This window comes from Agrilus planipennis, unplaced genomic scaffold, assembly GCF_000699045.2.
Source record: "Agrilus planipennis isolate EAB-ADULT unplaced genomic scaffold, Apla_2.0 scaffold55, whole genome shotgun sequence".
Lineage (NCBI taxonomy): Eukaryota > Metazoa > Arthropoda > Insecta > Coleoptera > Buprestidae > Agrilus > Agrilus planipennis.
This window is the reverse complement of record NW_020438918.1, coordinates 712999-728747: the sequence shown is the minus strand read 5'-3', so window position 1 is coordinate 728747 and position 15749 is coordinate 712999. Positions and strand designations below refer to the sequence as shown.

Here is a 15749-nt window from a genome sequence, read left to right as displayed (position 1 = left end):
AATTATTTTATTTTAATATCCGGGAATCTTCAAGCCAAGAAAATAATATATAGATATACATACGTGTACTTAAGTAGTATTTGTTTACTGAATTTATTTACTAAATTAAAACTTTAAACAATAAAGTAAAATTGATTGTTGTCAATATTTCAGAATTTAAATGCGATTCTAAATTCTATCGACATTCGACTTCAGAACTTAGATCAGTTTTGTTCCTTGCACTCGGCGACGATACAAAGCAAGCTCGCCTATTACGAGAGGAAATTGGACAAAATGGAAAAAGAAATATTGAGGATAGAAATGAGGATAAAAATTGATTTAGATAAGGTATCGGAGAATATCAGTAACAAAAATTTCAAAGATGATATCGCAGCCGACAGAATAATAAAAAAAATTGATTCTGCATTCGATAGAGTCAGTAACAAGTACTCAATTATAGAAAGCAATATGGACCTGGTAGCTACAAAAATTCAGGTGGGCATTTTCGTATACCTAAATGGTATCATATATATTACGTATAAATACGAAACTTTCAGTCAACTGTATAGGGTGCAATGAAATTTTAATACCATAGTAGATATGAAAAACTTTTGTAATTAAAAAAAAAACAGTTACTATCTTCTATTCTCTCACATCTCGAACCCTGGACAGTTAACAAAAAATACGAATTAACAAAAATTTGAGCTACATTCAAAGCATTTTGCTGTTAGTTTTGGCTGCACATTTATTGCGTTAGTTTTTGATGTCATATTTTTGTAGAATACCAGGGATGTCGTGATCAAAAAATTAGATAAAATCGATGAATCATTATACATTCGTGACGAAGAAACTGCCGCAGAAATGGAAGATGCAATAGAAGACTTAAAAAAAGTTTGTAGTTCGGTAGAAGATAATTTACTTAACAAAACGCAGGAACATATAAAGGTATATTGATTTCCTTCACAGGTTTTTATTTTTCTTATTGGAAAAACCTTTTGAAAATACTGTATACAACATTTTATGTAAACGATTTGTAGAGCCTCTCGAATCAGACTAAAATTTCAACAAATGGCCATCTCAATGAAGTTAAATTATTGTACGAAAACAGTAGTCTCGGAAATGAATCATTTTCAAATTGCAGTGGTATTGGAATAGCTCTGGACAAAAATAAGGCAGACATTGAAATCAGTATTAACGATTTTACAAACAAGGTACGACAGAAGAATTATCTAGTTTCTCTGCAATCTAACACTTAAAAATAAAAATAATTAGCCATGAAAGGTAGACATTCTTTCCTACTTGTTATTGTACTTATAATTGGCGAATAATTGAAATAAAAACAAATGATAAGCTATGTACGATAATGTACGAGCCACCACGTATTTTGATTTTTAAATGTTAATTCTTTCGCAATGAAGCAACTGGAATTTTCAGAATGTTCATTATATTTCTTTCATTAAAATACAATTGGCATATTGCTTTACTGAAAATGGCATTTTTATAACAACGCGAAAAGTTTACGTAAAAAAAATATTACTTTTAAATAAGTATAGCTTTAAAATAATTTAAGTACAGATATTAAACTTGTAAATACTTCAACAATATTAATTAATAATTAACGACAGGTTACAGATATGAAATACAACCTGGATGAAGCATTAGATCGTTTTAAAGTATCACTTGAGAATGTCGTTTTACTAGTCAACGAAACCAGAAAAGAACACCAAAATAATTTTAAAGAATTAAGAGTCGGCAGAAAAAGTCCAAATAAATGTAACTTAAAATAATAACATTAACTTTTAGATTACTGTTTTTAATGCATTTTTTCTTAGATGTTTCGGACAATGATCAGCTTACAGAGATAAACAATAAAATTGACAAACACTTTAAAAGACTTATTTCAGCTCAAAACTCATTTTCAGAAAATTGCTATAAGTTGCAAATGGATGAGTCGCAAATCGAAACAAAAATAAGTTTCGTATTGGAGAAAATGATTGAAACATTTGAAAATAAGTAAGCACATGTGGGCTAAACGTTTTCAAATATTTTTTTTTCAAAAACTACTTTACTTGCAGAACAACTTTAAAGCCAGAAGATATTACAAAGTTGGAAAGTACTTTATTTGTTCACGATTTGTATATCAGAAGACATTTATATGAACTGGCTAAAAAGATTAATATGTTATCGAAGAAAATATCTGACGATAGGAGTAATACAATATACTCTATAAAACAGGTAATAAAATAACGACCTTTTTTTTTGATGGGCAATAATTTTTATGAACTGTATGTATTTATTATTTAAATCATAATTACTAATAAAAACAATATTGCACAATAANAAAAAAAAACGAATTAATTACAAACAATTTAATTAAAATACGTTCTAATCTAATCACAACAATGAAGTTACGGAATCAATAATAACTGTATTATCTAATGGGAAGTTAGTCGTATTAGCACCGACCAAAGCGTGCTCAGACCAATTTTTTTAACTTTTTTTTTTAACTCGGTACTTCTTAATATTTTTCATTCTCATTGCTATTTTTCATCGCAAGAAATCGTTTATAAGGAGGGTGGAATAGTTTTTGTGACGTAGTATTTGTAAGGGGGTCGCTGAATGTGTGATTTAGCGTAAAATTCAGAGTGACGTATTTTATGAACGAATTGTTCGTTAATAAAGTCACACAGTAAACACTAATAATTGAGACTTTATTTAAAATGCTTTACACAAAATCGTAATAAAACAATATAATAATGGTGTTAAACTGTTTAAATTCTGATTTCTTCCGTAATTCCCAAGTGGCTGTTATTATGCGAACCCATAAATTAACTGATGATTAAAAGGTTATCGTTAACAGGTTCAGTAATCGTTCAATGAATTGCAGTTAAGGAAAATTGAATATGCTCTCATAAAGTTCCAGAAAATTATCATGACGCACAATCTATAAATTCATATACGACTGAGGCAGTAAACACCAAAAGCTTGCTCGTTGTCAGTAGAGAATATTGTGAAGAAACAAAGTAATTGATTGTTGTTAAAAGAGTTGGAACATGTTTTATTAAGTGACTTCTTCGTTTTGTGACATAAAAGAAAATACATAATATATTGAATAACCAAAATATCAGAAAAAAGCATTCAGATGTTGAACTTACGAAAAGTTATTTTTATCGGTTGCATCAATCAACGTCGTTCTTTTTCAAGAAACATATTTTGCACACTTTTTTGGGTCAGAAAACATTTAAATTTACAATGTTTAACAATCAGAATTCAAAGAAAATGACTGCACTAATCGTAAATTACAATACGTAGTGTATATTTTCTTATATCTGTTAATCACTAATGTAAATTTAGAAATTGATATCATATCACTATCTTTTAATAATTTCATAGACAAACTGACGTAACATACAGGGGTGTACTCAAGAAGTTACGCATAGCAGTATTCAATTATGTAATTATAAGAGATTCTTTATCTTTTGGGAATACCGATTGAAAAAACACTAAATAAAAAGCAAAGCGAATCACTTTATATCTTATCTTTTTTTTTTAATGAGAACTCTTACTTATCTTCAATTATATGTATAAACCACGAAGAAATGGAGAATTCAGATAATCTTTCGATTACAGTACATTATATATACATTAATCCACTGTATTCAAAGACAAAAGCGACAAAAATTAATACTAATTACGATTGGCTTTTTGGTCTGCAAAGGACGAGGATTGATAGGCGCAATTTCCGCCCCAAAATAAAGAAACATATTACGCAACAAGGGAAGAAAGTACAGCATTTCCTTCTGGGTGAGAATTGCTACCCCAAATGGAAAGCCAGGGCGGCAAACGAAGCAAAAAATGTAAATTTTTATGAGACAGAAAATGGATAAAATTAATCCATATTTTTGAAATATAATTTTTTTTTTTNTCGCACAAATGGTCGTCTGATCTATTTATTTGTCGTAATAGGAATTGTTGTACCGATCTTTGTCTTAAAACCATACATAGGTGTTAAATGTGAAACAGTGCACTGGCATTGAAGGTTAAAAACAAACATAACAAAATAACTATATTTATTCTTATTTCAATTACATCAACACTTAATTTTTCAGTTTATAAGCCTGACAAAGCTCTGAAATCAGTCATCAGGCGTTAGGCAAACAGCATTTAAAAATTTGAGCGAAATACCTGAGTATATTGAATGTAATTTTATTAACACATATATGCGTTGTATTTAGTGTCTGTAATTACTTTTGAACATTTTAAAAGGTAATTAAACAATTTCGTCTGTACTTTCCGTTACAGTCCACACCTGTACAATTTAAAAACATTAGCACAAGTCGATGATTGCTTTACTAACCATTAATTGCGAAGTTAAATCCGAAAAAAGAACGTTTCAAATACTTCTAACAAGTTCTTTTCATTTTAATTGGTACTAATTACTACAGAATCATATGGTAAACAATCTGCGCGAGCTTCCTGTATAAATTTAAATAATTAAAAGGTGCAAATCACAGTTTTTAACCGAACACTAAGCAATATGCATTGACACAGTTATGAGGTGTAAACCGTAAAACTAACTTTGAACCGACTAACTAACTCTTTCAAAACTCTTTAAGGTTTTGTTTTTACAACATGAGCCAATTAGGCAGTCCAACGTGTTTTCATTTTGTTGTCAAAACTCAGACACTAGTGATAAGGATGTTTATTATAATTTCCTTAATGTAAATTAATACATATTTTCACATTTCGTTGTTGATATTTCAACTGTTTCGCCACATTGCTACTTCTTTAGAAAATAAATATATGTATTTTTACAAGCATTTGTATGGTTAGTTGATGAATATAACGTTTTTGTTAAAAGATATTTCTAACACAACAAAATACATGTATTTGCCTTGTCGTTACATTAATTTATTTTGAACTTTAGTAATTATGAAAAAATTACAGTTCTTTAATGGTTCTAAAATGTGCATCAGTTAGATGTAATCTTCAAAGAAGAATATATGTGACGAGACAAAAACGCTTTTTGTTATGTAAAAAAACAGCATATAATAATGAGCTTTTGCCTGATTTTCGTTTTGATTACAGGGGAGAAGCTTTGAAAAACGTTTGTAAATGTTTCTGTACAATTAGAATTTCGCCCCTTGTTAGTTTTTATATTTTAAAATATGCAATGCCTAGGCACGCATCAATAAAATAGGTCTTACAGAGAAAATAACAATATTAATATATATTATTTTCCAAAAGCTCGCAGCAAATGTCTAGTTAGAGGATGTGATCTAAATCATATTTAGTGGTGGGTAGATAAGTTCTTTATCCCTTAAAAATTCTCAAGTTCTACTTCTCATTTAATAAATCCCGTAAATGCTATCCCGTTCTCAAATTTATTGCCTTTTGCGTACTTTTGCTTTGTAGGGAATACATTTTACAATATTATTGTAGTCAGATATAGCTAGGTACAACTTTATTAAACCAAACAGTTAATTCTATGATTGAGCTTTCCTACATTTAGTCAAAGAATTTTGCGCAATTATTTACGACTATGAAATTGTTTTATTATTATAATATAAAAAAGTGACAGACCCAGACAGCAGAAAATACCTCTAAGCGATTTAAGAACATCATCAAAAAAACAAAAGAAAACCTTTTATTTTGAAAGGTTAAAAATCTATCTATCGCCAAGTAAATTTTTATTACCGCAAAGACGAAAGGTTCAATTAATTTAAAAGCAAACCGTCGATTGTTTTTGATATATCAACGCCGCCTTCGATTTATATACGTATATTCATAGTAAAGGCGTCTAGTGGCTCATAAAATCTACTTGACTACATAAGCAGGTGTGTGTCTATAAAATTACGGAAATTTTCGGTCAGCATCAAGAGAACCTAGATGGAATTGATGCACAATAATTATAACAACACAATTTTACGGCCGCGCATCAAGTGGAAATTAATCAAATAGAACAAGTCCTAATAAATCGATGTATGTTCTTTAATTTTTCGTTGTTTAGTTACGAAAACGAATCGAAACCGACCGTCATACACTAGCGTTTTAATGCAAAACAATCTCATAAAACTTAAAGTAGGTAATTTTATCGGAATGAAAAAATAAATTTACACCTACAAAAAGCGAGGCAAGTCAGCACACTTTGTAAGAATATGAATAAAAGCAAAATAAATTATTTTTTGGAGGCTGTTTAATATGCGTATAAAACGGCCATATCATCGACGTCACATTTNTGTTATCGAAGAAAATATCTGACGATAGGAGTAATACAATATACTCTATAAAACAGGTAATAAATAACGACCTTTTTTTTTGATGGGCAATAATTTTTATGAACTGTATGTATTTATTATTTAAATCATAATTACTAATAAAAACAATATTGCACAATAAAATGCATATAAAACATTTATATTAAGAACAATTTATCTTTATAGTTTTAAATTTAATTTAATTTGTTTATGCTTTCAGTTTATGCACGAAGAACATGGACTGTTAGAAGGAATGGTACAAAATTTTGCAAATACGATCAACAAAACGTTCCTTAATAATGTAACATTAGCAAATACTTTGCTAATGGTAAACGCAAATTTGGAAAAAACACTAAAGTTCTTAAATAACACAACTTCATTAAGCTGTGCTGATTTAGATCTTAAATTTAATGCAACTGATAGTAAAAATAATACTGATAGCACTTTTATTACAAGTGAAGATTATTTAACAACAGAGAACAATACCACAGAAATTACTTTCAATTACACTTCTGATGAAACAAATTTTCCAGATGTTAATTTTCCAATCGACGTTCGATTTGGAATAGATGATTCAATTAAGACTAAAAACTCTGATGATTATAACGTTACTACCCCAGAAAATAATACAGAAGCCAAAATGAACAATACTTTTTCGATTGATCTAGAATCAAATACCACACATGACTTAAATTTAACTGAGTCTAAAACGACAACCAATGAACCAATTAAAATTTTAGTAGAGTCACCAAAAAAACCTACATTTGGTAAAAGTGTTAGCGACTCTCAAGCTGAACCTGTAGATGAAAACACTGAACCATATTTAATTAACAGATCTGATTATGACTTAGAAATGGCAGAATCTACACTCAACAGTAAAGACTTTACAGGAAGATCAGAATTGGATAACGAAGATCAAGATTTAGTAGAGACATATCCTCAAAGGGATATTCTGGATCTAATCACAGAATTGTTAGGAGAAGATTTAACATAAACTTGTACATATTTTCATGTATAAATAAACTTGTATATAAAATGTCTTTGGCCTTTTACGTGTAATTATTATGACTTACCTCGATCTTGGCGCTGTTTTGAAAAATTGTTTGTGCCTTATGGGTAAGTTGAGCAAAACAGGAGCTGAGAGTACACAATTTTTGTCTGACATTATAAACAACATCAGGCTCATCTCCTTCTAACTCCCCTGTAAAGAAATCGTTCTTGAGAATTCAATAATCCAAATAGAATAATAAATCTTGTTATTCAAGGGAAAAAATGAGATAATTTAAAAAGTCTTTCCACCACATTATCATGGGATTATATATGTAAAAATGTTGAAGAATATACGTACCAATAGCTAAATCCAAATCGACGAATGCCTTATCAAATTCTTTTTCTAAAATATCGAGCCACCTAAACCCTACACTAGCCATTTTATGTATAATTTTCGCACAAATCGTCAGATACCCATTAGGTTTTGATTTTTTGATTACCGTACTTTTGACATTTGACAAACAAAGTGACAGGACAGCAACGAACTGAAAAGCAGTGTTCCATTCATAAAGAAGGCTCAGTTCAAATAATGAATAGTTGTGTTCCACAACTGAAACGTGTCTTAGGTTTACTGGGAATCCCCGGGTAAGATTTTTTTTACAATGTACAGGGTGATTAAAACTTTCTTATAAAAGAATCAAATCAAATAAGTGACTACTTTAGAAACAAAAATGTTAGATTTTAAATCAAATCTTTGTTAAATTAATTAATTAGCAATCATTTTGTACAAAAATCAAAAATATATAAATAAAATAAGCTGTGCTTAGGTTTCGGCAAGTAAGTGTTATTAAATACAAAAATTAAAATAGATGAAAATAAGGAAGTTGACAACGGTACAATTTCTTTATTATAATTAGGTAACAATAACTCAATCAGACATCTATTTTACATAAATAATAACTCATTGGCTAATAACAATCTAAATGTTACTGTGCGTGCTCCATTCGTGTCTAGGGGTGCTTGACGTTGAGTGGGGTGAGTCAGGCTGCCTTTGACCTGGTCCAGTCTCATCATACTCAGATACTTTTTCTAGACTTGTCGCAACTTCTTCTGTATAAGCTGTTGGGGTTGATCTTTCGTTTACCAAAGAACTGTATGAACTTACCTCGTTATTTACCAATGGGACATACTCAGGGGGTTGATAATGAGTGTACGTTACGTCTTGGTTGTAATACGTTGGATAAGAAAGGTTCGTTAAATTTGAAATGGGTGCATGTTGGTATATCTGATGAGTGGGTGACTGATTGGGAGACACAGGGGTCGATATCTGATGTGGCGGGGGTGGACTAGACGTTAGAGACCAACAATTAATTGAAGAACTCATGATGGTAGTTGGAACTTGTTGAGGAATTGTTGTCCAAGTGGAGTAAGATGATCCAGAACCGCTATAAACCTGGGTGGTTTGCTGTAGGTGATCGGGAGGGCTGTATACTAAATAATAAATAAATACAACGGATTTATTAAAAGATGATTTATCAATAAACTAAAAAGAAGATTACCAGGTGGTGATACTGAAGCGGATTTGGGACGTTGTTGAATAGCTGACGGATAAGGTGAATACCGGTTATTTCTTAAAGGAGAACCGGAGGAGTACCTTTCACAAGACGTTAATGGAACTGTGGAAACTGTAGGATAAATCGGCTGATGAGGCAATAACCAAGATCCGTCTGAAAAAAATGTAAAAATATAGATGTACTTACATATTTAAATAACAAAAAATTTGCATACGATCTTTGGATAATATTTATGTCAATATTGAGAAGTCATTATTATCGTCAAATACATCTGTTTTATTCCCGCTCTGAATGGTTTTTATTAACAAATTTAATTTGTTCTTTTTTAAGGACGACGTTACTAACTATAAATAGCATTATGTAAAGATAATATGGGGGAAAAGTAAAATGTATGGAATTCCTTACACAAGGACTCTTAGGGGTCATCCATAAAATACGTCACTCATTATTTCGCCCTTTTGGAACACTCCCTCCCCGTTCGCCACGTTACATCATACTTTCGGCGATCATCCCCTAACAAACATTCCGTCACAAAAGCTAAACCACTAATCGATTTATTGTGTTTAAAAATAGAAATGAGAATGACTTTCTAACGTAATGAAAAATTTTAAGAACTGTCCAGTTGAGGAAAACAATAAAATAAATTTGGTGAACTGCGAACGTCACATTTTCTTAGACCACTCTCCGCCCTTGTCATTTCTCGTCACGCTAAGCAATACCCCTTCCTCCCCCTTATTTGCGGACGTATTTTATAAACGACCCCTTACAAATATAATTCTTTATTTATATTAAACGCAAAATTCTATTTTTCGTTTATTTTTCTGTATTACTTTCCACTCCCGAATTAATGAGTTAATTTTAATCAAACATTATTGTTTCTAATTTACACTACACTTTTTATTATTTAAACTGGATAAAAAATGATTTTTTTTGTATATTACTTACATTGGGAGTATTGGGTTTGCTGTTGACCATAAGACTGGGAGTAATCTCTTTGGTTGTAAACCCCTTCGGGTCGTTCCTTAGCATCCAGGAAGGCTTTTGCAAAGGGGTTGTATTTAATTTTTAGCGACGTTACTTCTTCGTTTTGATACGCCGTCACTGCAATAAATTGGGTTTCAGGAAAAGGAAATGTCATAACTCTCCTCTGTTCTGTTCCTACTTTGACAAGGTGAACTCTTGGTTCGTATTTGTGCAACGAGTTCAACATTATTTGCCCGTTTCCGTTGCATTTATTGGTGAGTTTGACTTTAGCAAAGGAAATGGGTTCTTTCATCCAGTGGGCTCCAAAATTAGGAGATTCTGGATGGATGTAGATTGGGTTTGAAGGCGGCACTTCGGCTTTACCACCCGGTACCCATTCTCCGTTTACGTATTTCCAACGGTGGTTATCAATTTGAACGAATTCTAATAGAACGGTGTACATCGCCTTGGGATCTAAACCTGTTACCGAAACTTTCACTACTGGGAACATTCGCCTGAAAAGAAAGAGCGCTTCAATCTCTTCTTTGAAGAAAGAGGATCTAGGAAGACTAATGTCGTACGATCCATCAGGGATACAAGGAATTCAGAAATGGGTTTATGAGTTTTAATCCATAACGTGAAGTTAAAATGGGTTAGAGTTTGGTCGTCTAGCAATATAAATGCGGTAAAGATAGTAGGAATATTGAGAACAGGTAGTAGGAAGTTTAGGATAAACCAAATTAAGAACCTTGAAGCACAGAACTACATATAATTCAGAGAAAAAGCTTTTTGAGCAAAACGTGGTAAAACCTTTCCACTCATCTACTGTCAGTAATCGCTACTGGGTACTTGCTACCACGTAAGTTGGTGTTAGAAAAAATTTACTCGTTTTTGTGTTCTTACCTGCCATTTTTTGTGACAATCATTTCATTGGTAAAGCACTGAAACCGAACCCATAAGTCTCTATCATCCAACGATACACACATGTCTCGTTCTGTCGGATCTCCTTTGTTCTTTCCAGAAGAAATTTCTGATTCCACAGCCGAAAGTATGTGCTGTGCCATTGGCTGAAGCTAGGATCTCCTGTTAAATATAATAACTGCTTAAAAACAACCCCCTTTGTACGAAGATTATTGTATTTTCAACACTGTTGTGTTTTTGAGGCTTTTGTGCAAAAAAAATTAATATTTGACAAACACCAAACTTGTAATACGTTCTTACTAAACTTATTACATGACTAAAATGTAGATATATTATCAAACAATTAAGTAAGCAACACTTTTACTTTGTTTAATACCACTTTTATTTAACAACAAAACAATTTGCTATCATAATTTCGACAAAGATAGTGATTCTTAAGAGATTCAAAAGAATAATGTAAACAGGTAAATAAACAGGTATTTATATCGGGGTACACCTTAATTCTATGTCTTTTATTGCTAAGGGTTGTCTTGTTTGGGAATACCGCTCATTTGCTAATGTTTTGAATAATNAAATGTAAATTTTTATGAGACAGAAAATGGATAAAATTAATCCATATTTTTGAAATATAATTTTTTTTTTTACCTTAGGGGATGAATTTTTGGCACATTTTTGTTTATAAACAAAACGATTTACCTATTAAATTTTATCGAATTACTAGGGCAGATTCGTATGCAAACTAATAGACAATCCTTTCATTTTACGTGACAGAAGGCACTTGTGATGGTACAAGAACAGAAATGTTACCAGAAATGCAACAAGAAGTATCATGTATCTTTTGTCTAGTAAGAAAAACAAATATTGGACTTCAAAGTACTCGTTCTAATCTTTCAGACGGAGAGAGAAAAAGAGATACGTAACTTCTTGTTATTCGTCGTTGACACACGATAATGCAATCTCGAAAATCCGAAATCTTTTGATCATCTGCAACAGATGCAGAAATACGTTAAACAACTGGACACGGTCGTTAGCGATGTTGTAAATATATAACACTTCCAAGAGTGGTGGAGAGAACAGTGACAATGATAAAACGAACTAGTGACTCAATGACATGGTGCGACAGTGGAAGTGATTTTTTCAGTTAATTCGAAATTATTTTCGGAAATATGAAGTTTTTTAAGGGACTTTTTGTTAGTTTTCATGTTCTCGTGTTTACGGATATTTCCGCCTTGGGTGTTCCGGTCTTAAAGGACTCCATGACCAACCAAAAGTATTTTCATTCCCTTAATCAACAGGTAGTAATAATGTCACAAGAGATTTGTTAATCCATTTAAAACAAAATTAAAAATTTGTTGTTTTTTTTGTTTCGGCCTTTTTAGTCAACTATTCTACAACTTTATTTTAATAACTTCCGTTTACATTTGTGACTACGTATATGAGTGCAATTTTGAAAAAAAAAATTATTAGTCAGAAATTTGATGAATAATCGTATAACCAATTTTAATGATTATGTTTATAAAGAAATGAAGTTTTTTAAAATTTTTTTAAACTTAAAACGAAAAGCCTCGAATCAGTAAAACTCAACAATATTTTTAAATTATGATTTGCGCAATCTGAACAGATTTTTATATTTAAGAAAAATTAATAGTTAGTAAAATATGCAATGATATCAGAATATATATCAGAGAATTTAGCTTGAAACGCATAGGTACATATAAAGTTTATAGACTAGCAATAATTAAATTCACTTGAAGATGAAATATCCACTTATTGCTTTTTATAACTTTCGAATTTTTTGAAAGCATGGAAAAGTCACTCCCATTTAACGTTTCTATACCACTGTATCTAATAAGGGCAATTCGATAGAATACTCAGAAGAAAGGAAGTGACAGATTACTATCCTTGCAACATACATCTTTAAAAGCTTGACTTCATGTAAAAAAAAATGAGTGCATAAATAGATTTTCAGTTAGGGTAAAAATACTGTTATTGATAAGTACTTAAAAGTTTTACTTTACTTATTTACTTCATTTAGATTTTACCTATAATGTTATAATTCGGATTTTCTTCATTTAATTTAACCAAAATTAATCTTCACACATTAAAAAGCAACTATAGGCATTGAAAATTTAAAACGAAAAAGCCTATTTCAAGGTTTTGGGATTAACTGAATCAATTATTGTTTATTTCTTATTTTCATCAAAGCACACTGTGTCCTTCACCTGCAGGGGTCATAGCTAAAATGAATGAATGAAAACAAGACGACCTAATAGACTAATAAAATTGAAATATAACAATGGGATGAATTGATAATGAACCGACAGCGACATTCATTAAAAATTATAATTTTTGCAAAACCGAATAAGTATCTGAAAACTTAGTAAAATCATGGATAAAACATGCAATCTTTCCGGTATGATAANCAGTGCGTTTTCGAAAATACCACAAATGGCGTGGTGAGCGCCATCTGTACTACGATGGTACATTTGAGGATTACGTATGCTCCAACAAGGTCCATTTAAACATATGGATATCTACTTGCTGAAACTAATCCCGGCATAGCTCACCTCAACGTGATAGGCACGTTACCATAATCGAACAAAATAATTCGAAGTGGTCTGTATTCTGTCAAAACTGCCAGACGCGGATCGCGATTTCGATCTTTTTGGATCTCATCAGCGCGTCGCAGGCAGCTACGACAGAACACAGACCAACCTTTACCTGCTGTCTTAACAACGCGTTTTCGAAAATACCACAAATGGCCTGGTGGCAACTTATGTTTAATTCACCAAAATATGAAATAATCATACCAAGTATTCTTTTGGATTAAATAGTTATTAAAATGTTTCACCTAGTTCCTCTTAATTATACGTATTAATGAGAAAATTTCACAATATTGTTTTACGTATGTACGTATGAAAAGCTCTTTTTATACGTCAGTGCCTCCTGATTGCTTTATATTTACTAGTTTTATACGCCGAAAATCTACCAGTAGGTTTTCATTTCGTTATTTATCCTTTTATATTAGGTTAGTCATAAAATAAATACTAAAATGCTAATGCGAAAAGTAATCTAATTTAAGCCTTCCTCTGCCCACGTATACTCCTATTTCTGCTTCTAATACATCGTTGACGAGCTCTTTATGACTTCTATAGCGTCCTCTGAAGTTCTATTCTTTCAAAAACTCTTCATTTCTAACCTTTTCTGTCACACAATAAACATCATCTGCTTATGATACCACATCTTAAAAGCTTGTAATTTTTTTTCCATCGTGTCCATCGTCTACACCTCATACGCACAATACAGAGTCGTATTCCAAAAGCTTTTGGTATTAAAAAACCTAGTTTATTTAGTTTTAGTAATGATATACTCTTGAAAATTTAAATTGAAAAGGGAAGGTTTACTTCTTCTTCCACCTTTTATTAAGAATTGTAGGTATAGTTGGGACGATTAAAATTGGCTAAGTCCACAATAAACTATCTGTGAGGATGGACGTATCTTCTTTCTTATTTCCACTTGGGACTGTAGTCATTTGATGCGTTTTTAACATGCCCTTGTTAATTTAGGAAATACTTTAGGAGCAGTACTGACAAACTGAAAAAAGAAAACCGAATAATAGCAAGCGGTGCTGCGGTAAGAGGTTGTTTAGATACGCAAAAGATCAGGATAGGCTTTATAACCGCCTGTTTGGAATTATATCTTTAAACAAGCGTCTTGCATTACTAAATCCCTTAGAATATTGAAATATTTAAAGTCCGATGCTGGCAACATGCTCAATTTCTGCTTGTCTGCATCTCNTATTTATTAAATTGATTTTGTATCACATGTAATGTGCTTCTAATTATATGTAGACTGTTTGACATTTTGAGAACTGCAGATAAAACATTGATTATACAACTTCAATTTAGTCCATTAAGATTTTCACACACACAAATTCACTTTCCTATAACACTCAATAAAACTTGAGCAATGCACTCTAATTCATCTAGGATTTTAGAGAGTTTAATCGATTCGAAAACAAGTACTTTAAGTGGCAAACATGCATTTTATGATTAGATTGAGGAAACAGAAATTCACCTTAAGAATAAACACTGCCGACGAAAACGAAAAATAAATTAGTACTCTTTTTAATAAAACATTAGTAAAATATGAAATAGTTTTTCAAATTTATTTCTGTTTCAATTCAAATCGTAATCCAAAATTTTGATGAGATTATGTGCTACGAAACGAAAAAATATTCTCAAGACCAGTCGTAAGAAAGTGTGGATTACTTTTTGGTGAATTTGATTAGTTTTTTTTATTAAATTAGAATTAGTTATCTTCATCTGCTAGTTATCAATAAGTATAACATCTATTAAGTGATAATAACTACAATTATTTTATTGAAGTCGTATGTTATCAGAAATAGTATTAGGGGCTGATTGCCCAAACTCCCGCTAAATTCAAAAACCCAATAATCCAAAATATAAATCCGAAATGATTTAAACCTCTTAACCCTATAATTGAAGTGTTTTAAAACCTTTTTTCATTAAATTAAAGGATAAATACACCCATAAACGCATAATCTAAACGTTTTAAAGCCCATGAACCTTTCTGTAACTATCCCCTCTAAAAAGGACTTCTGCATCCGCACTCCTAAATAATATCCAGGAATTTTCAAAAATACTACAAATGGCGCAGAAAACGCCATCTGTAGCACGATGCTACATTTTGGAGCATACGTAATCCTAAAATGTAACATCGTGCTACAGATGGCGTTTTCTGCGCCATTTGTAGTATTTTCGAAAACGCACTGTTAAGACAGCAGGTAAAAGTTGGTCTGTGTTCTGTCGGAGCTGTCTGCGACGCGCTGATGAGATCCAAATAGATCGAAATCGCGATCCGCGTCTGGCAGTTTTGGCAAAATACAGACCACTTCGAATTATTTTATTCGATTAAGCTAACGTGCCTATCACGTTGAGGTTGGCTACGCCGGGATTCGTTTTCAGCAAGTAGATATCCACACAAGTGGACCTTGTTGGAGCATACGTAATCCTAAAATGTAGCATCGTGCTACAGATGGCGT

General features: G+C 31.6%; 3 protein-coding genes across 3 annotated transcripts in view; 1 reads left to right on the top strand and 2 right to left on the bottom strand.

The window, feature by feature from the left end:
* The window catches only part of LOC108736910 (probable serine/threonine-protein kinase DDB_G0282963), a 27918-nt gene extending 20166 nt beyond the window's left edge, over window positions 1-7752 (bottom strand). The window contains exons 1-2 of the mRNA XM_018469521.2: window positions 7585-7752; window positions 7310-7437 (exon numbers count right to left, since the gene is read on the bottom strand). Of these exons, the coding sequence (XP_018325023.1) occupies window positions 7310-7437; window positions 7585-7666 (210 nt within the window). The 5' untranslated portion in view covers window positions 7667-7752. The remainder of the gene's footprint in view (window positions 1-7309; window positions 7438-7584) is intronic.
* Window positions 49-7285, top strand: LOC108736913 (RB1-inducible coiled-coil protein 1-like). Its single transcript, XM_025973735.1, has 7 exons — window positions 49-474; window positions 760-924; window positions 1017-1190; window positions 1605-1752; window positions 1812-1992; window positions 2055-2214; window positions 6457-7285. Exons 1-7 carry the CDS (start codon window positions 274-276, stop codon window positions 7228-7230), a joined length of 1803 nt encoding a protein of 600 aa, XP_025829520.1. The 5' UTR covers window positions 49-273; the 3' UTR covers window positions 7231-7285.
* Window positions 7753-8131: 379 nt separating the features above from the next.
* The window catches only part of LOC108736922 (brachyury protein), a 25365-nt gene continuing 17747 nt past the window's right edge, over window positions 8132-15749 (bottom strand). The window contains exons 2-5 of the mRNA XM_018469535.2: window positions 10667-10846; window positions 9746-10278; window positions 8786-8953; window positions 8132-8717 (exon numbers count right to left, since the gene is read on the bottom strand). Of these exons, the coding sequence (XP_018325037.1) occupies window positions 8206-8717; window positions 8786-8953; window positions 9746-10278; window positions 10667-10827 (1374 nt within the window). The 5' untranslated portion in view covers window positions 10828-10846 and the 3' untranslated portion in view covers window positions 8132-8205. The remainder of the gene's footprint in view (window positions 8718-8785; window positions 8954-9745; window positions 10279-10666; window positions 10847-15749) is intronic.

What these genes read in the sequence shown, in the direction of transcription:
- LOC108736913 (XM_025973735.1), top strand. Translation starts at nt 274, where the DNA reads ATGGAAAAAGAAATATTGAGGATAGAAATGAGGATAAAAATTGATTTA. An exon ending in TTAACGATTTTACAAACAAG is followed by an intron (nt 1,191 to 1,604) that starts GTACGACAGAAG and finishes AATTAACGACAG; the next exon opens with GTTACAGATATGAAATACAA. An exon ending in CAATATACTCTATAAAACAG is followed by an intron (nt 2,215 to 6,456) that starts GTAATAAAATAA and finishes TTATGCTTTCAG; the next exon opens with TTTATGCACGAAGAACATGG.